At 47.8% G+C, this 26,082-nt stretch overlaps 1 protein-coding gene across 1 annotated transcript in view; it reads right to left on the bottom strand.

Annotated features, from left to right (window-relative positions):
* LOC139054713 (uncharacterized PE-PGRS family protein PE_PGRS20-like) overlaps positions 1-22,320 on the bottom strand; it is a 74,097-nt gene extending 51,777 nt beyond the window's left edge. The window contains exon 1 of the mRNA XM_070532187.1: positions 21,970-22,320. Coding sequence (XP_070388288.1) covers positions 21,970-21,984 — 15 coding nt within the window. The 5' untranslated portion in view covers positions 21,985-22,320. The remainder of the gene's footprint in view (positions 1-21,969) is intronic.
* Between the last annotated feature and the right edge of the window lie 3,762 nt (positions 22,321-26,082).

The raw sequence follows: 26,082 nt of genomic DNA, 5'->3' as shown, positions 1-26,082 counted from the left end.
CTTACGGACCTTAGTTCAGCTATTTTAACGTGTATACGGCTGTGCAACGTGTATGCAGGCTGTGTCAACTAACTTTAGCCAGAGTTTAAAAAATCTGTAGAAGTAATGGGCCTCGCACCCACACGCTGTCTTTGACAATGTATAGAGACAATCGTATTGTCGCAACAGTGCGACAAAGACCATCTCTATATTTTGGGAGATTGTTTGGTTGTTTGTTTGCCTCCGAGAGTGGATCACAACCGGTAATGGGGATTGGCCAAGAATCGGGTTATTTAAGAAAAATATTATACGAGTCCGAAAAGGAGCACTGTTGAAAAATGTCGAATAGCTCAAAAAAGAAAAGTGAAGTCAGACAAAACTTAGAAATTTAGCAAGAAAGTCGTCCTGATTCAATTGTATACCTCACAACAGCTGCACCAACATCCCTATGATAATGTCCCAGAGAATAGGCTCCCAAAGATAAGATATCTGGAATCGTTATGTTCATGCGCCAACCTCGTCTTCGTCGGAATGACGATGGGCACTGTCTATATACGTTCCTCGTTTCGTTGTCCTTGGCAGTCTAGCTTTACATGTTACAATATTCGCGGAAGAACATCTGTAGGCTTTCCGTAGACTCTACGTAACCTGCGCCATTAAAGTGGCATTCAACAGTGAAGCCCAGCATAAAATTCCTATACACTGCATACGAAAAAAAAACTTTGTCTTTTTCAGAAACACTATGCTAAAGAGCATATATATCTCACGCGCTTAATGAGACGATAAACCGCGTCAAGGCTTCTCTTTCCTCATCATGTTAAGAGAGTTATCGAGAGCCTTCCCAAACATATACACGTTTAGGCCTAGGCTCTTCCGCTTCCTGCTTTTTCCCCACTGTTATGCGAAAGCGGTGTTCCTCTTATAGCCACACCAGGAGAGCTACACTGCCAGTGTTACCACAATAACGCAACGAACAAAGGCAGCAGAAGCCCTCGAAAACAAAGCGAGCAGTAGCCACCTTTCTGTTGCCCGCCGACGGGAAACGAGATGCTTTCAGTTACGAAGACTCTGTTACTGCCAGACGCCGCCGGCACCGTACACAGCCTGCTCCTAAGAACGTGAGCGCCAGACAGCGGTTACAGAACTCGGTCGGCGCGCATTCCTCGCGTGAAGAACAATGCCGGGCTTACGAAAAGTATAAGGCAAGGTACCTAGCACACGACGCTTTCGCACCTCTGCGTTTGTGGCGTGTCCATTCTACGTGTCCCGCAGCTACTTTATTATTTCTTAATTTTCTTGCGCCGTTTCTCCGATCCCGTTTGGACGTCAGCTGCCAGCTTCCGCAGGTAACGCTGGCGTCTTCGACTATTCGAAGAATGCAGGAGAGATACCAGAAATTGACCGGTTTGACCACCACAGCTATAATAGAATGTGTTAACGCCAGGTGCGGAAAGTGAGGCAAGGTCCACGCCTGCAACGCGTGAGAAGAAAATGAAGCGTACTGACAGCTCAAGCATCTGCAAGGTTCCGGCGCCTGCGAACGCAATTTGTTTTCGCGGCTCCCACGCTCTGCATGCTTCCCGCGTCAACAGGCACGACAGAAGTGCACCCGTTTTCTTTATTTTACCTTTCTTTCGTTTTCATGCCTTAGGTACTCGCTTCTCTCCGCCACGGCTGTATACACTCACTGCGTCCTCTGCACTGCCTCAAGCGAGCGCACTGCTCGGGGGTTCTCACGTGCGAGACTCGCTCAGTTTGTCGCCAGTCGTGCGTACAGAAAAAGCACGGCGCGTTATACAGGTGCATACGAGCGCGTGTATACCCGCACAACAACGCCGCAGCGGAGATAGAACGCCCTTGCCGAACGGCAACGTTTGCACAATCGGCGAATTCCTTGCTCCGTGCGTGCGCGGAAGGCTAAGGCGGCGCCATATCGCCGCTAATCTCGATCGTGCGAGCCGCGGAAACGCACATACGTGCAGCAAGATTTGAGCAGCGGTCGTGTACGTGGCAGCCGCTCGTAAGCACCCAGTCCGTGAGCACGCGCGCGCGTGCGCCTTTGCGCGCGAGACTTATCGAGATAAAACATCCAATGCAACGGCAAATATCTGCTCGCGCGCGCGCGCGCGCAAGAACGATCGTGTGGGTCGGCCGGCCCGCGCACCTGCGCTGCCATTTTGCGGTCTTGTCACCGCGGCCAGGGCCGCCGCGTTTTCTCCGCGTTTCTGCAAGCGGCAACAGCTGAAGGCGAGAGAGAGAGAGAGAGAGAGAAAGAGAGAGAACGCCTGGAGCTATACGCTGCGCGCTCCATTACAGTGACCGCAGCCCGAGGGTAGCGCACAAGCGCGAGCTGCTCACGAGCACGCTAACGCTCTATCTCGTTGCTGGCACATTAGACGTCAAGGCGTCGGCGCTGCACCGATGTCTTAAGCAAAGAAAAAAAAGGGGGACAGAGAAACGTGTCCGTTTCCACGGCGAAAAGTGTCGGCGCCGGAGGGCGCGCTAGCGCGTATACGGTATGCACGCATTGCTCGAGAACAAGTAAATAAAAATCGAACCTTCGTTATACGCTTGCCTTATTTTTGTTGTTTTCTTTATGCGACTTGTTCGAAAGGCCTGTGCTTTTACGTTATTACGTGAATGCTGATCAAAGCGCATGCAGATCGAGCGTGAGGTAATAAGGCCGGACTTTGTAAAGGGAGAAAAAAAAAACCGAAGAGAAGCACAAATATACATACCTAGTGAGTGAAATTTTTGCAATAGTTGGCGGAAACTACACGGAAGGGGTTGGAGGAGGAGGAGGGTAGGAGTTAAAGGAGAGCTCCGAGCATGCCGGGCCGCGTCGCATAGTCGGACGCGAGATCGCTGCGTTTCTGTAATTACTCAGCGGCTGACGCCGCGCAGCCGCTACGTGCCTATAAGGTGGGCAGCTGCGACGGCTTCGCTGAAGGATAATTCGTCGGAATAATTGGCGCGCCCCATATAATCTTCGTGTTGTATATAGATGACGATAAGGCTTTAGTTCGGCGAAAGGCGGCGTACGCTGCGCAGGATAAAGGCCCGAATCGATAATATTAGATGAAATGAACCTGCGGGCGGATCTTTCGGCACCTCGGATTTTGTTCTTTAATACCGGCTCGAGGAGAAACGAGGTGAGGTGCTTGTTGACGAAACTGTGGTTTCGTTATCTATATCGCAGGGAGGCCGACTTCCGGGTCACACGTAGCCGCCGCCAAGCAGTTATTTCTCGTGAGACGCCTCTTGCCCTCCTCGCCTTCGTCTCCCGTCGTTCAGGGAGGTCTCGAATTTCAGCTCCACTCAGAATCGACATAACCCGCCGAGGTAGATCGATACGTGGCTATGGTGTTGCGCTGGTGAGCTTTGAGGTCGTGGGTTCAATTCCGGCCGCGGCGGCGACATGTCGATGCCGGCGAAATGAGGAAATGCTCGAAGACTTACATTTAGATGCCCGTTAAAGAACTCCCGGTGATCAAAGTAAATCCGGACTCCCCCACTACGGCGTGGGTCATAATCACATCTTCGTTGTTGTGCACTAGATGGTATAGATATATGCGCAAATAATGACGTTATATTTTGTCAAGAAAGAAAGTATCGCCAACATCGCACTTATGGGCTAGAAAGTGCGGCTGCTTCACGTCGAGAACGAGTTCATGGCGGGAAGCTCTGCGCTGTACAGGAGGAGGAAAGAAAGAGAGAAGGTAGGGACGTTAACCAGAAAATCGCATGGTTGGCTACCCAACCCTGGGCGAAGGAAAAGGGGGAATAGAAAGGCTGTGAGAAGATAACTGGTGACAGAAACTTTCATTCAAGACGTGTTCAGTGGGGAGCGAGATACTGGCTTATCTGAAGCTGCGCAGTCAGAAGAGAAATGCGAGTCGCGCACGTCTAGGACAGCTTCACTTTGAGTGCTAGTTAAGTTCACTTACCACGTCGCATATGTGGCGGTATTTTTGATGCTTCATTGTAGCATCGAACCAACGCTTTGAAGATCGCGCTTCTCCCCACTTCTCTTTCTTTGTCAGGCCTAACTTTCGCACGACACAGATCGGCAAAAAGAAGAGGCACCGAAGTTTGTTACTCCAAACCCCGCTAACGTTAACGTTTTCGAGTTAATCTCCAATAAACATCACGTCGTGTGCGCTGTAACACAGAATTCACGGCAGCATACGAATGAGGGAGCCCTTTATGGAGCGCGAGATCATGCCTCATAGACAAGCTCGTGCGGAATCATGGAGCGATCCTGACCAACGCGTTGATTCACAGCGTGCGAGAAAGAGAAGGAAGTTTCAACTCTGAGCCAGCATTTCGACAAGGGCACTTGTTTTCGTTGGGGCAACAGCCGTTTTCTTGGGCAAGTGCTGCACTTATATATATTTCGAACCACGAATACCCAACCGCGCAGGCCCTCCATGTGGCATAAGGAAATTACTGAACTAATTGAATTTTTCAAGGTAAAATATGTAGAGAAATCGTGAAGTACGACTTACACACTAGCTACAGATGTGATAGCGTCGGATTGTGATTTCAATACACGAGACAGCATAATCCTGTTACGCGAAAACTAAAAGTAAACACAAATTTCTTTTCCAGCGTTTCTTCCATTCAGAGAGCCGCCATGGTCTCCCAGATGTGCACGTGCAAGTCTCGAAGGCTATAAAGCGGTGCCACAGAGAAAGAAATTTCAACAATTGCTTTCTCTATGGCGGAACGCCAGGTTCTTTGCAACATTTCCAGATGGCGCTCCCCTCCGCCGCACTGCGGCCCATGAAAGAGGCCGCGCCGCCTACGTTTGCCGGTAAACGTTACGGTTACATAAGCTGCAGTTGCCTGCAAGCGTGAGAAGCACTCGGGGATCTTTTAACGCTATCGCGTTCCACTCTTAAAGGCGAAGCTTAAACCTACTCCAAATATTTAGACAAGCGTTCGGCATCCAGTTTGCGCAATCGCAAGACCTTCCTGTGAACTGTGGTGAGAGAGAGAGAGAAAAGGTTGCATAGAAAGGCAGAGAGATTAAAACAGTGGTGAACTGCTGCAAACGACCCATATGCTCAGTCGGGCAGGCCCACCATGGTTGCGTCACGTAGTTTTGTAGTTGCGCTGCTGAGCACGAGGAAGCGGGTTCGAGTCCCACCGGCGGCATTCCTGTGGAGGCAGAATGCTAGAACGCTCGTGTACCGGTGCAATGGATGCGCGTTAACCCCCGAGAGGTAAAAATTTGATGCCCTTCATTATATGGCGTGCCTCGTAATCAAACGTGCTGTTTCGAGACGTTGAGTTCTACAATTTAATTACGTTTTGTTTTCTTGTTCTTTTATTTATTTCTATTTCTCTTCTTTTCTTTTTTTTTCGTCAAGTGTGGAAAGTGCATATAGTAACTGGAGTGGTATTCGATAGCAGCGTGCCGTGTTCCATGTGCGTCTTCACGTGACTTGCTGCTTTCAGCGAGAGATATATACCTGTTTTAGTGCGTGCTATCTGCTATCTATACAGCATAAGAATATCTCCTTCGGGAAACGCTTAGCCGACATCCTTCGGCAGCTGTACGCTTTCGCGCACAGGAGCAAGCACGCCCGTATGCACCGCTCGTGCACCGGGGCAGGGCGGTGCTGAACGTCGGTCTCGATAACAGCGCTAGGCGAACGGGCGCAGTCCTTGTCCCACTGCCGCGGCGAGTCCCGTTCTCGGCTCAGCCTTCCTGGGCGAAATTTTGTGACCCGCTTAATACGAAACGTGGGTGGCCCGCCATGGTTGCCGATCCGGCGCTGACGGTCTGACGGCCGTCGTGGACAGACAAGTTTTCAAAATAGAAAGAGACAAAAGACTATTTGTTTCTGGCCCAGCTGACTCGTCCCTGGTGCTTTAAATGTGGCTGGAAAATACAACGGTGCACAGCTTACTCATTAACTTGTGCCGCGCCGCTGTGGTTCAATCACAAAACAATAAAACAATAGTTATTGACCTTGCCCGTGCTTTCTTTTCCCCTCTCGGTGCGTGAAGGCCCCTTTACCGCTGGGCTCACCGCTTTTAAAACGAAGTTTTCTTTGCCTACATTCCCGGGTTTGATGTGGTCTGCTGAGTCGCTCAGTATGTCGGTGGATACATTTGTGGATACATATACGAAGGTTATGTATGTGCCGAGTCCTATTGCGCTGACCGACAAAGTAGCGCAAAACCAAACAAAAAAAGTAAGTTTCTACGTAGAACCTAAACAGATAACGTATACGCTCACAACTATCCCTACAGCCCATCGACCTATTCATGAAATGGCGCGTTATATTGAATATATTTGTTCGATTTACTTGATTTACTTAAACCCAACCGAAGCTAACTTCTCGATAAAAATTAGGGAGGGGGGGGGGGGGGAATAACTTCACTAGTACAAACGTGAATAATGCCTACCGTTCGCCATAAAGACGCGTGAACCCGCAAAAGAGCAATGAAATAAGGTGTACCTCACAGGTACGCCTGTGAGATATACCTCTCCTTGACAAACAAGGAACCACATCAAATGGACTCGCGCCGGAAAGAAGTGCAGGAACAACACTGCCAAGAACAAGTAAACAAGTGAAAGTCTAAAATAAAGATTTCTAGTAACGTTTTTTTTTAATTAGGTCTGGAAGAATCATAGAGAACTATATATTTTCGGAACAATTTCAGTTGTTTTGTATCCTTCGTCTACTGCTCCACCATGTGTCAAAACCAACTCGTGTTGTTATTTGGGAAATTGCGTAACGATACGTGGCCGCCGGTCCCGTACAACCTCGGAGAGCGCCGGACGCTACGGTTCTAGACGTACTGCGCCCACCGCGGAAGCTTAGAAAAAAAAAACACATAAGCACAGCAGAGAAGTGGCTACGTCATACGGCTCGACTGATAACTGCTGAAGCGCCATTCAAAACACATGGAATCATTCTCCACTTCCGGCGGCGTTTTCTCTACTTCCTTCTTAAGTAAGAAGGTGTTGATCCATAAGCATTTTCAGTAACAAAGGTTACATTTGTTAATTTTCGCTTTCCTTCCTGTTTAACGGTTGCCTCGGCTCTCTCTTAGTAGACTGCGTAATTTCTGAACTCCTTGCGACTCTTGTTTCCAGTTGCCAATTTGCGCGAAAAGTGTTGTACAATTAGGGAAAGATCAGACGAGACATTCGTATTGCTTATGGGTTTAACGGTTATTGCAGGGTTTGATGACGGACGATGTTTCACATGATCTTATTTCCCACCTTTCTAACCCATATCATGCGTATATGGTTCCGAGGTTCTGCCAGCGTCGTGGCGAGCCATCACTCGAGGAAGTAATGAGGCAAAAGGAAAAGTTAAACGCAGCTGGCGTTTTCTCCGGCCACAACTCGTTCCACGAGCATACAGACCAGCTTGCTACAAACTGAATCCCTTTCCTGTTCCCTGGATGAGTCTAAATATAGAAGGTTTAACTAGCGAAGCAACAGCGATGCGCATGACCGTTGCGGTAGATAGTGGCAACTGAATGCATCTCGAGTTAATCGCGCGGGCACCAAATCGATGAAAAAACTGGCCTTCACACCCCAGGAGATGTCGATAACTACCGCCATCCAAGAGAACGACAAAAGGGGAGGAAAGACAGGGAGGTTAGCCAGTGTAAGTCTCAAAAGAGTGAAAGAGGCAGCAAAATGTTAACCGCCGAATATATGTCAAGTCTCAAGCTTAATTCCGAGGCGCTTTAGGAATGTGTGTGAGAAGTGGTGGCGTGGGGCATGGGGAGGAAGAGGTATGCCATTTAATTTCGGGGGAGGGGCACCCCGGGCCCCCCCTTGGATACGTGCCTGGCTACCATACACTTGGGCAGGAGAAAGGAAAATAATAGATAAGACGGAAAGAGAAGAAAAATAATAAAGAGTCAGTTATTCACAGAGTCAGTCGCAGAGGAATGTCCACTGTCACAAGCACTCGTACAGTCCAGTAGCCTTCGAGAAGTGAAGAAGGGCTTTTGTGGCCTTTCGCATGCAAGAATGCATAGGCAATGGTCCCAGAATCTTTTCTTGCGAGAGCACTATATTATCTAATAGGCTGAGCTTAGCTCGTAGAGTACATCATTCAGCTTCAAAGGATGGGCAATGGCATAAAATGCGCTCTAGAGTCTCATCGCACCCACACAAATTGCACGCCTCACTGTTGGTCCTTTCTATTAGGAACAAATGGGAAGTTGTGAATGCGACGCCCAACCACACGCGACACAGTAAAGTTGTTTCGCGGCGGGAGAGTCCAGGTGGCAGGGGAAGTCGCAAGTTAGAGTAGAGAGAGTACAAGCGTGTGTTGGGGGAACCCGCTGAATTTCATCGTAGAAGTGTGATGTGGCGAGAAAGTGATTGAAGCTGCCGCGCAGCATTCGTTCTTGGGATGGATATACGCACCCGCTGAAATTTTTGATGAGCCAAGCGAGCAGCTTTGAAATATACATCGCTTGTCATCAAAAAAAGAAATTAATTCCGGGGTTTTACGTGTCAGAACTACGGCATGATTATGAAGCACGCGATAGTGAAGGACTCCGGATTAATTTTGACCATCTTAAGTTTTTTAACCTGCACCTAAATCTAAGTGCCCGCGGGAGAATTTTCCCATTTCGTCGATATCAAGATGCATCCGCCAGGGCCTGGAATCGAACTCTCGACATTGTGCTTAGAGGCGCAACGCCATAGCAGCTAAGCCTATGCGGAAGGTACTTTCCATATTCAATAAAACGAAAAGACACACGAATATGTCCAAGCCCAAACACGACAAGCACGGTGAGAAAAAGTTCGCGAACGAGATCGAGAAAGATATAATCAATCAGAAATTAAAGCTCCTGACGAGTGATTTCAACAGAAAAGCAGCTCGTCACCGTGAAAATACCGTATCACCATAGATTTCGCAAACAAAGAGATCGGAGCTACAGCTTTACCTCATTTGCGGTCTGGTTGACGGAGAGCTTGCCCGAAGCAGCGAAAGATCGCTATCACTTTATCTGGCCCCACTCTAGGGCGCGGCGGAGAACAACGCGTACACCGCGTTGCCACGCCAAGTCTACAAATTACTGCCGCACGTACTACAACGTGCTCACAATATTCATCGCCTATGCCTCTCGCTTATCGCTCGTCGTCACCCGCTCGCTTTGAAAAACGTGTTATCGTTGCTTTGCGCAAACGGGAAACCCGCCCACTTTTCCCCGATAAACGAATGGGCGACGACGACCACGGTGACCAGCCGTTTCGAAAGAACCGCTGAAGCCGCTGAAGCGTCAACGCGCGCACTTCGCTGCAACGAAGCCTCACGCGCGCAAGCCACCAATTATCGGAGCGCGGCGCATGTCTCACGTCCGCCTGTCAAGTTTAATGAAGATAAAGCGCGCCAAGGTGGGCGAACCCCTTTCGGTCCGTTTGTTTCCGGGTTACGGGGACTAAGAAGGCTATGCGCCAATATACGCCTCGCTCCAGAATGCCAGCCACAAAGCATGTGCTGCAACATGTTTAATACACGCCGCGTATACACTGCAGTATCGTGCGAAGCGTGGTTCGCCCATGTGTGTTCGGTTGTTTCGCACGTTCCTTTTGGCCGTAAAGCGAACCAAATACGAGGGCGGCTCTCTTCTATCTACTTGATTGAAGTAAGTCCTTACGACGGCAATAAAAAAAACAAAAAACGCGCTTGTCCGTTCTACTTCGCGTTGTTTTCCAACCGATTATGCCACGCCCTGAGACAAGGCTTCCTTGCTTCCCTGGCGAACCGTGCACAGCCGTGTGGCAGCGTGGAGCAACGTGAGAGAACTGCAAATGGCAAACAGCTCGTGACAGGTCCATGGCGCGCCTAACTGCTGCTACAAAAAACGCCGCAGTTTCACAAAGTCCAGATCCGGAGCGAAACCTTCGCTCCTACGCGTTCGTCTGCGTAAAATCCTTCTCAGTGGCACGCAACGAATCGCGTGAGGCTTCCTATGCAAAAGGCATTTGGTATGCCGCTTCCTAAGAGCAATATAAAATAGAAAGCGGCGCAGGAATGAACGAAGGCCACCACTGCGTGGCGTGCAAACAGTGCCAGTGCTTGGAGATCGTCCGAGAACTCACGCAACTGCGATGCCGGCGTAATGCATAGCCAAAACCGCGCCGCACGCGTGGTTGCCATCCTTGAAGGCGGATAATGACGTCCGATTTGAATGCAGCGCTCCCAAATGGCGGGCTTGGTGCCGCGTTCCAGCTTCCCCTTCCGTCCGTCGACACATTATACGTCGCCGCATTTAGATCTCCATTCAGATCTGTTTTGTCTCAGGTCTCTTCGGATTTCCCCCCGAAAAGCTGGTGGTGCGAGCCAAAGAAAGAAACAAAGAGAGAAGGAAAGAAAGAAAGTTTTCTACTTTTAGTCGCCGTCCGGTATAGAGCTCCGACACCTGGTGAAAAGGAAGGCAGAAAGAAAAGCAAGAGGCCGTGCGCGGTCCAAGCACCGCGGAAACCTCATCGACCATTCAAGAAAAGGGGTGTTGGCCGCCAGCCCGCGCTTTGGGACGTGGGTGGCTGTGAACAATGGTCACTCGTCGATCAGCTGCCTAGGGCCCAGCCGGCTGCAGCTACACACTTTGCGCGTTTATAACGGGGCGGGCGAGCGCACACCCAGCGGCGTGTAGCCACGAGGGGCTTGCGAGTTGCTGTATACGTACGACGCAGCGTGTGGCCGCTTTTGGCTACGGGGCGAGCCGCGCGTCTCGCTTCCCGTTCCAGCCGGAGCGCGCGGTGGCAGCCCCCTTGCAACGCCGTTGTTGTTACGAGGTCGCGGGACCTTGGTGTCGGCCGCAGGCGACGGCGTCTTGCGGTCTGCGGCACGTCCTTTGGAGGTCGTCGATGGCGGGGCGCGATTGACTTCCGCGCGCGCGCCTCCGCGGCGAGAGGCGACCATGCTCGCCGCTGCTGCTGCTGCCACAGGCGTTGCCCGTACGTGCTCGCCACTGCCGTTGCACGCTGAGCAGCTGCTTTAATTGCTTTGCCTCTCGTCGTGTTTCTAGCGTGTGCGGTCGGTGGAACGCGCGCCCGTCTGTATCGTATACCTCGACACTGCGCGGAGCGGCGTGATGGAAAGGGAGAGTGCAAGAACTGCCCTTCAGCAATTTGCCAACGAGAAAGCTCGCGTTTGGAATGTCCCAAGCGATTCCTCTTACGCGGATGGGAAAGCAACAGACAAAGCCCTTCAACAACAGCCGCCGAGAAAGTTTAACGGGTGGAAGGTCCCGAAGGCTGCTTAGGTGGTGTACGAGAAAGGGGAACCCGAGTAATGAGGAGCTTGGCGTCGACCAATTTCCGGCGCGATCAGCCTTTCTCTTTTTTCTTACGTGAAACAGTTCCAGCTGTCCTTAATGTACTACGTCCAACAAAACAAAAAACGAAACCCCAATAATCTCTGGTTTTCGCCGGCACTATTCCACCGGCACGTAGTGTGGCCACGTAGCTTGCAGCGTAGGCTGCATAAAAGCACGGATGGCGCCATCGGTGCGTTGCAGGCCCTGGCAGACCACGGTGAATGCAGTGTTGGCACCTTTCGGAAGGGCGGCGGCAGTGTTGGCGAGCTGGACGTTGTGGATACAACATCGCTGATATAAATGCTAGAAATTAACAAGTACGTATCCTCTATAGCTACGTGCAATTACTCCTCGTGCCTGAGTCTTGCGTAAGCTTTTAAGGCAACCGCGAAAACCCGAGACCCTGGAAACGTTCTGTTCGTTGCAAAACCTAGAGGAGCATTTAGCGCACTGCGAGCTATCTCGCTCGCGTGCAATTTGAAAACCGCTAGCAATGACACAACTTCATTTAGAACTCAACTATGCAGCAATAAAAAAAAGGCTATACTTTGGCGCTCTGGGAAAGTGTGCAGATAACTTGGCCAACTTGTCGTCCGACCAACTTGACTCTGTAAATACACTGTTGTCGTAAGTAGGTGCATCAAGAACGTTTACCGTGACTCGTTGCTGCGCCATTACTGTGAATTTTTCGCAATACCTTTTTAGACCTACTTCTCACGAACGACAGCGGACGGTCAGAAGCAGGTTTTAGTTTCAGTTTTAGTTTATTCCACATAATTGTGCTTGCAAAATGTGGATTGTACATGCAGAGGAAGGTCCCAGAGTCAACAGACTGTAAAGGGGACCGCCCGTTAACATTGACTAATACCATACAAGTGCTGTGTATTGAATACATATCAGCTATAAGCAATTAAAAGAAGAAAAAAAGAAATAAGGTATGACTAAAGCCACTAGCTAAATGACAATATTGATTTATCAACACAGAACTATACATCGAGTGCAAAAATTTACGCAGGTTTAATTTATATTTGTAAAGGTCAGGCGTTATTCCTTAAGATCAGTTGGTGATGAATTCAATAGTAACGTGTCTGAACATTTGGTAATAAAGTTGCCATAATTATTCGTAAGTTTCGGTAATAAGTATCTGTTGTTAGAAGGGAATGGAATGGACCTTCAATGAAGAACCAACTGGCTGTCAGTAATTATTGGGAAGGGGAAGTTCGCGCTCAGTATTCACAGTATGCACAAGTATTCCAAGCGAATATTTCTTTAGTGTCTTACAGAAAAAAAAATACCGTGAGAACTAAGCAACGGAGATGCGTCTGATGTGTGAATGCTGCGTGTGATAATGCGAACTGCCTCATTTTGGGTGAGTGAATTCAGTGTAATATGCATCGTAAATCAAACGAAACAATAGACGCAATACTAGCACACATTTTTCAGAGATTACGCGATCATTCGGCATAAACTCACACATACGAAATGTTATTGCGAGCTTCTCAGGCACCGCTATCATTTACACGGCTGAGAAGTTCAAATTGGATTCATTAAATGCCGCCAAGTAATGTACTTCTTTTTTTATACCCATTCTTATCCAAATGGAATGGAAGATCTTTCACTGAGAACGATACCTTAGGACAACGGCCTCGCACATCCCAGGAGCTGAAGGACGCTGCTGCGGCTTCTGGAGCCAAGCGGATTCATGCTGCGAGCATCTGTGAGGCAGTTAGGTCACCTGTGCCTCAAGCACACCTGAAATGTGTCCTCTCTCTCCCTGAAAAGGCCAAGATGGTTACTAACTTCAGAATTAAAATGCGATTACAGGCGTGCCTTGATATATGAGACACGGGTAGGAAGTAGGCGTCGAACCGCGAGAGAGGGAGGGAGAGTACAAAGTTATAGAGTTGAGCGTCCGGTTACACCAGGAGGTGCGAAAAACTAGAATGGAAAGAAAGTGTGTACTAAAACTTGCTTTCGATGCCTGTCCAGTGCAAGTCCTGCGTTCGATACCTGGACGCGGCGGCTGCATCATTATCATTATCATCATCATCCTATTTTTATGTCCACTGCAGGACGAAGGCCTCTACCAGCGATCTCCAGTTCGTGTCCCGGTAAAGCACCGCAGTTGGTCGAGATTATTGTGAAACCCTCTTCTATACGCCACACTTAATAAATGGTGTTGCTTGGGCACGTTGCAGTGTGTCAACCGTCATAGCCTTCGCGTACTCGCGTCTTTGCAAGTTCATCCTCGGCGTTCATCCATTAATGCGCGACCACGATCCTTACATTTTGCCTTCTTTTCTTTGCCTTTTTGCCCCCTGTCTTGGTGATCGCGTCGTGAACTGACCTGCAAGCATATCTGCGAACTCACGTGCAATCGTCAAGCAAGCAATAAGGTGGTTTATTTCTGTCATCACGACATGTCATTGGAACGCGAAATAAACCGAAATGAACTGAAAACAGCTATCGAGTGGATTCTGCTGAAAAACCTGAAGAAGATAAAGAGAAAGAGAACACCAGGAAGGTATTCAGGTGGAATACGACCAGACTGATGTCGAGTGCGGTATATACTATACACGCGAGATACGTACGGTGGGCGGGCATAGAAAAAGCAAAACCGGCACAGGGTGAACACTGCGAGCACTCGTAATGATACCAGCAAAACTAGAGCCGGTTACTGCATAGCACTCAAAAACCGCAGTAACTCCCTCTCCCTCCCTCCCTCTCTCTCTCTCTCTCTCTCTCTCTCTCTCTCTCTCTCTCTCTCTCACTCCTTCTTTCTTTCTTTCTTTCTTTCTTTCTTTCTTTCTTTCTTTCTTTCTTTCTTTTCCTTTTTATTTCTCAGCCCCAGCGAAATGTGGCCACAGCACTTGAATTCTTACCCGTGAAAACGGCCTATAATTGCGCCACTCGAAGAAAGTGCCCGTAATTACAACAATACGGCCCGTGCATGGACGTCCCTGCTGGCCAACGGCTCATTCCGTGCTCGGCCCGAGTCTCCCGTCAAGAAGCACTCGCGACGCAGAGACATGATACCGCGGGGCGAGAGGACTCTGATTGACCTGCGAGCCCTTCCTCACCCGCTCTTCTTTGCCATGGCTGGTGGCAACGCTTCGCACATACCAACACGCCACTGTCCGATCTACGGCAGGCTCCGTGCAAGGGAGCGCGGGTCGACATGGTTTCTTTGTCTGCTTCGGTTCTCGTGACGTCACTTTGGCGGCACCTGATTGTAACTGAGCCGCACCGTGACCCCGTTCCGATTCCTTCAAGTTCCAATATCTAGTGCACCTCGGGAAAATTTTACAGCGTAATATTAATTACAGAACCACAGAAGCTGCGCGCTCCCGTCGTGCGAAATCGGCTGAATTCGGCAGCGACTGAAGGCGTGAATGAAATTTCATTAAGCAATATAAATTGAGGAAATCAAGAAAATTGTTGCCGATTTCATCTAAGCACAAAGCTAAGTTCTTTGCACGCAGCGCCCATCCCGTGAAGGAACACAAGGTGAAAACCTACTCACCGTGATGGGTGCACTTCAAAATGATTAACCATAGAACTGCCTTTATTTTGATATTATGGAGCGCGAGACGTCGGTGTAACGAGCGTCGGTGCAAATTGTCGTATATGAAATAAGCACTAATCTAGAGGCGTGCAGAAACGTCCGTTCGTAAGCATAGCGCTTCGTTAGGAATATCAAGAAGTTGCACGGAGAGTGGGGCGCGCTTTTAAGTAGACCAAAGCCTCTGCTACGCGTCACGAATCGAAAGCACGAGGCGGACCTGCTCGACCGATCAAATGGTGCGGGCCGCTGGTGTCCTAAAAATAAACAATCAATTTCCGTCAACCCGTCCACTGCCAAAGTGCCCAAGCAATATACTTCAATTGACAACGGCCGCGAGATTATCCAAGTTCTCCACTCATGTACGAACGGAATCGATTGTACGCGTGGCAAGCAGTCAGATTCGTCACGCTTATCGCAGTTTTCAGCATTTCTGTACCGCTTCGATCTCCATTCGGCGAACGATCGAATCGCGAACATCTCTCCTGGCGCACGCAGAAGTACATACGCTGTGGCCTTTAAGAGTCCCCGACTTTCTATCGCGAATTCCTCGCAGAGCGATTCACTTATCGTAGCGCAGTTTTACTGCCCGCCTTTTTAAAGAAGCCGTGAGGGCCCCCGAACAGAAAGAAAGTTCAAAACATCGACCACGTCCCAAATAGCCTGCGCGAGCGCGGTTCTTTTGTTTTCTTTTCACTTCTTCTTCATCTTTTTTTTTCATGCATAGCACGGGTATAGACATGCCACTTCCGCATGGTGAATGCGACGACCGCAACGCGCTTCTTTCATTTAACTACCCTCCTATCCCTCTCTCACCCACCTCTCACTTCGACATTTATTGCTGCCGTGAGAGGCACACACGAACGCTCGCGTTGATACCCGTTCTCCGTCGTCACACGCTTCGCGTGCCTGCAACGCATGTACGCCAACAGCGGAGAACCACGCGTATAGAGCGTTTTAGGTATGCCGCTCTTATTCATTACGGTTAACCGCGTTCTCTCATCGCTCTTTCTTTCTGTCTCTTTCTTGGATAGTTTATTTGTTTGTTTGTTCGCTTTCGTGCGACTTCAAGCTTGACGGGCAGAAATTTTGGGCCACTGCGTCGCGCTTGAAGAGCAGCTGAAAAAACAAAGTGAAACGCCGCGAAACGAAAGCGAAACTCGTACCACGTAGAAGTGGCACCGAAGCTGTATATCTGCGCAGCCCTACTAGTAGAGAGAGAGAGAATGAAAAATTGTAAAAGAAAAATGAGTAAACTGGCCGAAACGTGCGTTTAACCCAGTAGTGCTACAGTGCTCGTTTACTCTTTTTTTTTTATGTCCTTGCATACCATGCTGCTACTATAGACGCAGTCTGTCGCTGGCGTCGCGAAAGCCACGTTTTCGCTTTAACAGCGGCTTTAGTTTTTCCCGAGATGCATTAAACGTGCCTTAATGGGCTCGCTGCCACCCCGACGAGTTTCGGAGCGCATGACACGCGCGGTAACTGGGAAAGAAGAGAGAGAGAGAGAGAGGAGGGAGAAAGAGAGGCAGAGAGAGGGAGAGAGAGGGGCGCAAGCGAGCAAGTTCGCAGAGGCTGAAAAAATGATCGAGAGAAAGTAGCCTTGCTTCGTTTTGTCTTCTTTTATTATTAATTAAGCCAAGCATAAGGAAAATAAGGAGGCCACCAGACGGGTACGACGCATTGAAGAAGGAAGAAATGTGCGGGAAGTGGATGCGGTCATTAAGTCTCGGAAGCTGAGTTATTGGACCGCTTCGCGAAACAGGAATTTTATCGCCTCGGTCAGAACGAAGTTAGCAACACCTTCGGAATACGCCGCACTGGCGAAAGCGTCTAATGCAGTGTCCAATGCTATCCCGCTGGCCTCGCGGTATATTCGGGAGACGTTTCTCAAAACGAGATGAGATTGCAACAGTAAAGTTTTTCTTCTTCTTTTTGTTGGTGCTGTTGTTGTTGCTTCGCAGTGTACGGAAACACTAATAACTTCGAGAGCAAGCACGGACAAGTCGTCTATTATACGCATCATTAAGAAAGGGAATTTTCATATTTTTGAATGATGAATGTAACTGTTGTTATAATAGATGTACAGTTAATGTATTAATCCCGATATAAAGAAGGGCTGTACCTGCGATCAGATCATTATGAACAAATCTGACTTAGTCACGCGTTGTTTCTGCTCTGACGCCAAACTGGACAAGTTTGTTGAAATCTCTTTTTAAGATTTATTGCTACGGAGCAACGCTGTCTACTGGTTTCTATTTCAGTCCATCTCCTAAAATCGAGTCACTTGATTTTCATTGGCAATTATGTTTTCCTTTTTTTGTTTCCTATTGCATTAAAATAGAGTAGAAATAGTATATGGAGTAGTACTCAGAGTTTTCTGCTCCATCTCCAATCGGGCATTTTTCTTTTTTTTCATATTTGATAGATTCCCAAAATATGACAACCGCGTAAAAAGCACTTCTCGTACATCCGCATAAGGGATTATTTCACTTTACTAAAGGGTGTGCCTTCCTCTCCATTTTTTTTTTCGTTATCTCCTTCGTATTTTCTTTTTATCTCTTTTTTTCTCTATCTCTCTTCTCTTCAAGCTGGTTGGCGTGGTGTCACGTTTAGTATACAATTGTCAGCCCGCTTCTCTTTTTCTCCTAGTAGCTTTTTATACGTTTACTTGAACAATCATAATCGTCATCATCAATAAAGATGAAGTTGAAGGAACACATACTACAAAAGGAAATCTGCTATCGTCAAACGTTAATTCAGCATATTTTTACGAGCCTTCACGTCGTCATGTACATGTTACACGTATTACAAACTAGATTTTGCTCGCAGAAAACGCACGATTCTGATTCTGCGCCAAGCCGAACTCTGCAAACGGCACTATGTGCGTCGCAAAATGAAATAATATCGCTTATACACGAAGAAGCTTCCTGTCATCGTTTGTGAACCTCTCGACCAAATAGCACCGAAGAAGCCGCAATGATTACGTATGGCGGGCTATAATTTTGAAAATGCAGACATGTAATAAACACGATATTATTTCTCTGGCAGGAGGATATTGTAAAGCACGAATCATTTATCGAAACCTCGTAAACGCAAGGGTGTCAGCGTGCAAACTGGACATTTAGCTTCTGCGAGAGATCCCTAGCTTTGAAAAACGTTGTTTCAATTAGCATTCAAGAAATAGCGAGGCCGGCATTATACAACGTTTGAAAAGACGAGTAATACTTATTTTTGGTCGTAATAGGTTGTCTAGATACCGTCCTATTGCCGGCTATCGGCTGCTATAACCACAGTATATTCCTTTTCTTTTTCTTGTTTCTTTTCGATAGATTTGCACAATATTAAGCAAAGTGGAATCAACGTGTGACGCGGAGTAAGTCGCTTTAGTTGTAGTTCAGTGAGAGGCTATACCCTTCTTCTGTGTTTGCACTTCTGTACTCCATTACACTTTGCATACCCTTTGCAAGAACCGCGCGTGCGCCTCCACGCACGCGTATTTAGAACCTTCTTCATATCACCCTAGCTTATCTTCTTTTGACCACTGAACAATTCATCGTTTGTGAAGAAGCCGGCGATGCGGTAGTTACCAAAGTTCTCAATTTCGCCCCAATCAGTTGATCACTCGTGCTTGGTTGATGTAACTAACCACGCGAAAGAGCAACAAGGGAGGCTACGCAGCCTTGCTTGACTCGCTTGCAGAGCTTCAAATGAGCGCGTTATTTAATTTTGTAATATCAGAAATTGTATGAATCTATGCTTTATTCGACCTTCTCTTTCCTTTTCTATATTTTTTTCCAGGAAAATCTAGACAGTCACCGACATGTAACAAGCTACGGGTGCTTCCTTTGACTACATGGTAAATAGACGTCACACCATCCTCCCATGCTAGGTGCCTATACGCTGTACAAAGAACGCGTGCCCTTGAAATCTCGCTGTAGTGCGACAGTTTGCATCGGCAGGCGTACGGCCCTGTCGGTTTCTATATCACATTGTCGCAGAAGCTGCACGGTATACCATGCTGCTTGGTATACGAAGCGTCAGCAACTCTGGTATGCGCGCACATGTGCGTTCACTCGCCACCCTTGCGCACGTCATGGGTTCGTATCGAGAACAACGGCGCCAGCTAAGCTAGTGGAATCACTTCAGCTGCTAAGCGTGTCAGTAACATGCGGATCTGACACTATTGAATACGACAGCGAAGCTGTCGATTCAACAGACATTAATTAAAAATTAAATTATGGGGCTTCACGTGCCAAAACCACTTTCTCATTCTGAGGCATGCCGTAGTGGAGGACTCCGGAAATTTGGCCACCTGGGGTTCTTTACCGTGCACCTAAATCTAAGTACATGGGTACTTTCGCATTTCACCCCCAAGTCGCGGGATTCGATCCCGCGACCTCGTGCTCAGCAGCGCAACACCATTGCCACTGAGCAACCACAGCGGATCGATTCAACAGACATGTAGCCCTTCAAACAATACGTAGAAATTTACGCCGCATGCAACTTGATAGCTATATAGCTCACTGCTAAATATGTCACACACTATCTATAGTCATTTACACAGACTAGAAGGAGATCTACCGCCTTTATGGCTTCACACCTTTCGGCCTAGACGCACCCATAAGACACAAGGTTTCCAGGCTCGCACCAGCACGTTCCTCATCACCCAGGACTAATTATTAGCCCTGCTTGAGCAAGAGCACGCACTTAATTATAACCATTAGGTTGCAATTCATGATCAGAAGTTATAAGGTTTTGCTTCTCGACTTCTTCGGCTAGGGTTGTTGTAGGCGAAGGGGGGTGTGGTTAATCGCCCTGGAAAGGGTCAAGCGCTGTAATTACGAGCGCACCATCAGATGTAACGCCAAAAGCTTAATGCGGCTCTCGCTTCTCCACAAGACTGCAGTCTATCGAGGCAGCCTTGCAGGTCTGCCAAGATGGAGCGTCATGCAGAAATGAGTGCCATAATTCACACGAACTACGCAGACTACACATGACGGCAAGTGGGAGGCCATACCGCGAAGTGGTTTGCTTCGTTATGCACAGCCGGTATGATAACGTTACACTAGTATGTTTTTACTCGGGTTCACCGAAATAAGGCATTTGCCGTTGTGCAGTTCAAGTTCCGCTCCATAAGAGAACATTTCGTGGTTGTAGTGGAAAGAAATGGTGAAGAAATGCTTTGGGGCGAAACAAAGGAAAAATAATGAGCCATACCAAGTTGGTCTGCTTGATATATGAATTACATGTGCGCTATAAGGTAGCTGAGAGAGTCGTTCTTGTTACTGTGGAACCCTTTTGGTACGTTCCTGGTAGTTCTGTTTTTCTGTTTGCTAGATCTTGTCTTCGATGTCTCGATGTAATGATCGCTTACGCACTCGTATATTGTATGATGATTTCATACGTCACGTTCCAGGAAGGCCCCGCATTTTACATTGCATTTTGGACATTGTGGCCGGAGAAGGGAGGGGAGGGGAGGGGGGGGGGGGGGGGTTGCGCACGAAGGACAGCTCCTCGTTGAACTTTTGTGATTGCGATGTGACCATAGTACATCTTCTCGTCTACAGGCATCCTTTCGACATAATTTGCGTGTTGCTTTAAGCCGACTGGATGGCACAGCCTTCACAAAGGAAAGTATATTGGAACCATGTACTCGGCCGTCATCCGCAAAGAAATCCACCAGAACTCTGTTGAACTTTTTAAAGAAGTCTGCATCATGCGACCACCTTTGATTGCACAGTGAACGCTGTGTGTACGCAAGCATCACTATATCCCATTTTCCCCTTCTTCTTCCCCCTTTCTTTTCCCTTTTCTTCTTGCATACCCCGCCGCCAGTGCAGGGTAACAAACCAAGTGGTCAACCTCCCCTGCCTTTACTTTTCCATTCTCTCTCTCTTGCTGGACGTCGTGGTAACGTAAATATAACGGTGACAAGAATAACTACGGAGTTTCCGAAGCAAACATAGTGCAATCAGCCGGCGTCGAACTCTCTTGCTTGCGAGCGACATGGCTATACGGATGGATTCACATCGACATGGTATATCGTAGCCACCGCCGCGAAAACAAGCGTCGATGGTACGGCATTACAACTTTCATCGTCGTTCTCAGCCACTAGTCATCGCGCCCAGCACGCACGATACCCGGAAATACGTCACCACCGGTAACAATAACAACGACAACACATCAAAGGGAGCGTATCAATCAAGTACACGTTGAGCATGATTAGGCGAAGTTTGAGGGGAAAAAAAGATAAGTTATCTTCAAGCAAGACCTCTTCATTCGTTTAAAGGTTTCTGGGGATTCGCATTTTCACTGCTCTTTGGCGCGCGTTTGTACTCCACGCACTAAGATTGAAAAATCCTGTTTAGATGTCGCCCGACACATTTCCTTCGTGGGTCCGTATCATACGGTCTCCCATGCCGCGTTTGTTTAGAGTACTTTGTTGCAACTGGCGCACTGTACGTGATTTGCAGTTCAACAAAGCGAGTTTCGCTACTTTACGCTGCGTTTTTCAATAATAATCTTCAGTTTGTCTCTCAAAAATTGTTCGCTTCCTAATTCATCTGGGAGAAAAGTAGATTGATTATACACGAGCTTATATTGTTTTGTCAAGCACGAAAACTTCCACGCATTTGGGTTATTGAAAAACGAGAAAGCGCGAGCGAACATGTTATGTGAATTTAATTAGCGCTCCTAGAACAAACAAAAATAGCTCTTATTCGCTTACGAAGTTGTTTATGATGTTACATTAACGTGGAAAAATAGGCTACCGAAAAACCCACTGAAGTGCGGAGAACAATAAGCCCATGCGGTTAAGAACCATAATATCAGACAAAATTTATCGTCACCATGCCCAACACATGCCAATTTTACATTAAGCGAAAGAAACGCATGCTTCAAAGTTATTTGATTTATGAAATGAGCAATGGCGGGAACGGAAGAGATAACTCGCTTCCGAAAAAAAAGCAATGAAGGCATGTTCGGCAGAAGCCGCGAGAATGACCATTTTTGCTGGAGATGTTGCCGTCGGTACTAGAAAAGTCTATATTTTCCAACTGCCGAATTCATCTTGGAACAGGTACATCGAAGAACATGAAGCCGGGGCTCACCTGAAGCAGCTTCATCCCGGCGATCTTGGTTTCGCGTCCGAAGCGAAGCAAACCAAAACACAGCAAGAAGAAGCGTCTGGTGAGAACCTATCGACGTTCACACACGGAAAACACTCTCCGGTCGACGGCGCCGAGCGGCGCTTTCAAATCACCGGCTGCAGCGGCGCGAGGTCCGAGCAGCAAAGGGTAGTCGGCGTCGACGCGAGCGAATCGCTTCGCTCTAAGCCAACGAGTCGACGACGGTCGGTCGAGTCGTGTCGTGTCGAGAGGTGGCAACCCTTCAGGAGTCCGCAAGGATCGATCTGCTGCTTCGCGAGAGGACTGCGCCGGCTGCTCTGGACGCGGAGTGCTTTTTGTCGCGCCGGCTGCGTCTGGCGGGGAAGAGTTTCTCGCCCTTTTTTTCTTTTCTTTTGCTTTCTTAGGCACCGAGGCTGCGGGCAAAGCGCTCTCGCACTTGCACTTGCCCAACGAGGCCGCGCGGCTACCTCCTCCCTCCGCCCCTCCCTCGCTCACCTCGCCGCCGAACGCTCTCGCTACATTGCTGCGCTGGCCGCCATACATTCGGCACAGAAGCCACGCGCGCCGCAAAAGCCGCCGCTTTCTCCGTGAGGGTCGCCTTCTCTGCTGAACTCAGAGGTTCGCCTCCTCTTTCTCTCACTGCCCGCATGGCGCACCATGCGAGTCAAGCTCACTGTACTGCCTGCTTTAACAACACATCCCTCCCCCGCCCCCCTTTATCTTTACGCCATCCAGCACGTAACCACTGCATTTAACTCGTCCCCTTGAGTTTCTGCGTCGTGTAACGTTTGCAATACTCGGAGGTGCTAGCGAACGAGTAAGCAAGCGGCGGTGTTTCCTGCAGATCCGTCGTGCCTGGTGGTGCGGCCTCGCGCGGCCGTTCCGTAATCCGCCCGCCGTTCGCTCCACCAAAGGCGGCGATTCGGATTCGCTTGCGTTACTCGTGATGAGCAGCGTACTGTCACCTTCTCTCCCACGAACGTCGCCAGATTCTTTCTACGACCCTCCCCCTCTTCCCATCTACCATCCCCAATTCATTCTTTTATTACTTTTTTTTCCTGAGTTGCCAGCGCTTTTGTATTGAAATGATTCGCAGTCATTGAAAAGAGAAAAGGAGCGTGAATCCTGGCGCGGTAGAGAAGGGCCACTGGTGGAGAGGTGTAATTTGGCCGCGAGCATTAAGCGCCAATGAGGCAAATCTTCTCTCTCGCTCTTCCTTTCCGGTGGCCTAATGATGGCAGACGTTCAGTAGGTGTCATGCGCAGTTCATTATGAGCATCGCTTAATGCTCAGAGATGGATGCCCGCCGTGCTGCCGTGGAGTGAAGGGCAGCCGCTTCCCAAGACCACCCGCAGTATGGAGACGTGATTTGGCCGACCTGGCCACAGCAGCGTGACCTACAAATTTAACTTTGTCCGTGCAAACGTTGCAAGCATTGTGCTTGATTTGAATGCACGCAGATAGTTTATACACGTTTGAATGCGCTACATTAAGTGTGCATTTTACGTGCTTCCTTCCTTTTATTTTTGGTTTTTTCTTTTAGCTATTGCAAACAGACGTCACATGCTTTCTTACATAACTCAGCGCGGCAAGAGAGCCTGTAAGCCTTATGAGGCGCGAATAAGTAAATACGGGCAAGCCAATACAGCTATTACAACAAGGGAGCATGGACGTAGTTGTTTTGATCATTTGGAAGTATACAAATTACAAATACAAATTACTACGCAGGGAAAATTGTTAGGTGGAACGGTATAGATGCTAAATAGAGAAAAAAAAACAGAAACAAGAAACGAAAAATATTTTTGCTCCATGTCAGGGTTCTGACACCAGCCGCTGAAAACTATAACTAAGAAAACATTACTTGCAGACTGTGCTTACCTTTGTAACAAGAGAACCGTTTCTGCAAAAGCAGGAAATGCAAAGTCCCTTGCAGACACTAGCTGAACCTAGAGTCGCTAAAGAAACAAATAAATTGACTGTGCAGCCCGGACTTATTCAGAGTCGGTTTCAAAAGTGACGTCGGAACAAGCAGATGACGGTCGCTGCAGCAATTTACGAGGCTGCGATGATTACTCGACGAAAAAAAAGTTTTTGATGCACAATAGGAGAATTATAAAGGAAAATGGGGAGGGAGGAAGGGCGTGCGATGATCATGCGAGTAGATACGGTATGTACATCATGTACAAACAACAATCGATACGATCGCCACATTCCCCAGCGCGCATCGTCGTACGTGTAAGCAGGGAAGAGTGTAATTGCGCAGGGAAGACAACACAAAATGCATGTTTGAGGATATCGTGGCCGCTGATTTCAGCTGCGATGTATGTATGCTTCAAATACCATTCTGTGAAGTACAAGCAAAGCTGTATGGATAACTGTTCTATTGTCAGAAAACACGAAGTGCTGGAGCTATTGTTATTTTTTGTTTAGCTTCTATGGAAGAACTTCCTATTGTAGCCTTAGCGGTTTTGAACGAGTAAGGAGGTATTTTGGAGTTTTAGGCTGTGAAGCAGTGAGTAGTTTTTTTAGTATGTTTGATGCAACCAAGTGTGATTTGAATCAAACAAATAATAAGGTTCAACGTCCAGAAGCTCGTGAGCCAGCTAAGAGAAACGCCGCAGTGAAGCATTTGTCTTGCTGTACTGAAGCACTGCGAAGGGAACGGAAACCACAGAGAACCATGCTCAACAAGACTTCGTAAGTATACCGTAAAGGTGCTATTTTTAATAAGAATAATGAGTCATTTGCATCAGTGTACACTGTATATCAAGCTGGAGACGATTTGTAATGACAACTTGACTTTCCTGCAGGTTTCCTGCATTTTCTGACGGCGACAAAGGCAGTGGTATAGTTTTTACGAACGAACGGCCTGTACAAAAGCAGCTGTGGTGTGAATTGGTGTTCGTAGTGCTACAAGTGCTACTGTGCTGTGATAGTCTGAGGGGATAGTAATAAGCTGTGGTTGTGTGACTGTGCTCCATTTCTCTCTCTCTCTCTCTCTCTCTCTCTCTCTCTCTCTCTCTCTCTCTCTCTCTCTTTCTCTCTCTACTAGCTTAATTGTTTAGCTCAACGTCCCCGTTCCGCAATGTAGGGTAGCGAACTGGATTTTTCCTTCGGGTTAACCTGCCTTTCCTCGGTATCTGTCTCTTTTTCTTGTAGCGGCTTTTTCCTTTTGCATTAGGAAACTGTTAGTATGGGTCAAAGAAGAGTGCGAATAAAGACTCGGTCACGTTAAACATATTTTGTTTTTCTTTTCTGTTTCGCCTAAATGTGAAGCAGTGACCACGGCTGTTATAGCGTTAATTACGAGAAGTGAGCAACACTTACAGTGCTTCACAAAAGTGTCCAAGTGCATAGATTCTCGGAGGCGTGCAGATAATACGTAAATACCTGTTCACCTGAAGCCGGGTTTCCTACTCATTCTGCCCATCATATGTGGCAGAGTTTCGAATTGGTCCTGTGCAGAACCTCAGAGAAAAGAGCACCCTTGCTGTGCAGGCCACTCGACAATCCACTCGAACAGGTATTTTGCAGGTTGCGGTGTACCCACTAGCTTAGGTTGCTCCGGACGATTTTATATAAAGTTTTCCTTTGAGTAAGAGCGACAAACGCGTAGGGTATTCAGCACTGTCAAGTCATTTCTTTTTCCGCATTACTTTTTAGAGCACTTGTGCTAAGTATTATTATTATTATTATTATTATTATTATTATTATTATTATTATTATTATTATTATTATTATTATTATTATTATTATTATTATTATTATTAGTTGTTGTTGTAGTAGTAGTAGTAGTAGTAGTAGTAGTAGTAGTAGTAGTAGTAGTAGTAGTAGTAGTATTTGATTTGAAAACATGTATACACATGGCAGGAAAGGGAAAGAGAGGAGTAGGCTGGGAACTGCCACCGGAAGGGGCACAATGCCTGCCTACTCTTCAGAAAGAAGGGGACAGAAACATAGAAACGGAAACCAAAGAAATAAAACAGAATATTTTTTTGTACCTAGGTGTCGAACAAAGTAACAGTATGATGGAGATATAACTATGGACACTGCAATGACGAAACCGCGCATGCGTGAAGAAAGTACCTAAGGCAT

Source organism: Dermacentor albipictus, chromosome 1 (assembly GCF_038994185.2).
Source record: "Dermacentor albipictus isolate Rhodes 1998 colony chromosome 1, USDA_Dalb.pri_finalv2, whole genome shotgun sequence".
NCBI lineage: Eukaryota > Metazoa > Arthropoda > Arachnida > Ixodida > Ixodidae > Dermacentor > Dermacentor albipictus.
This window is presented reverse-complemented; position numbering and strand designations above follow the sequence as displayed.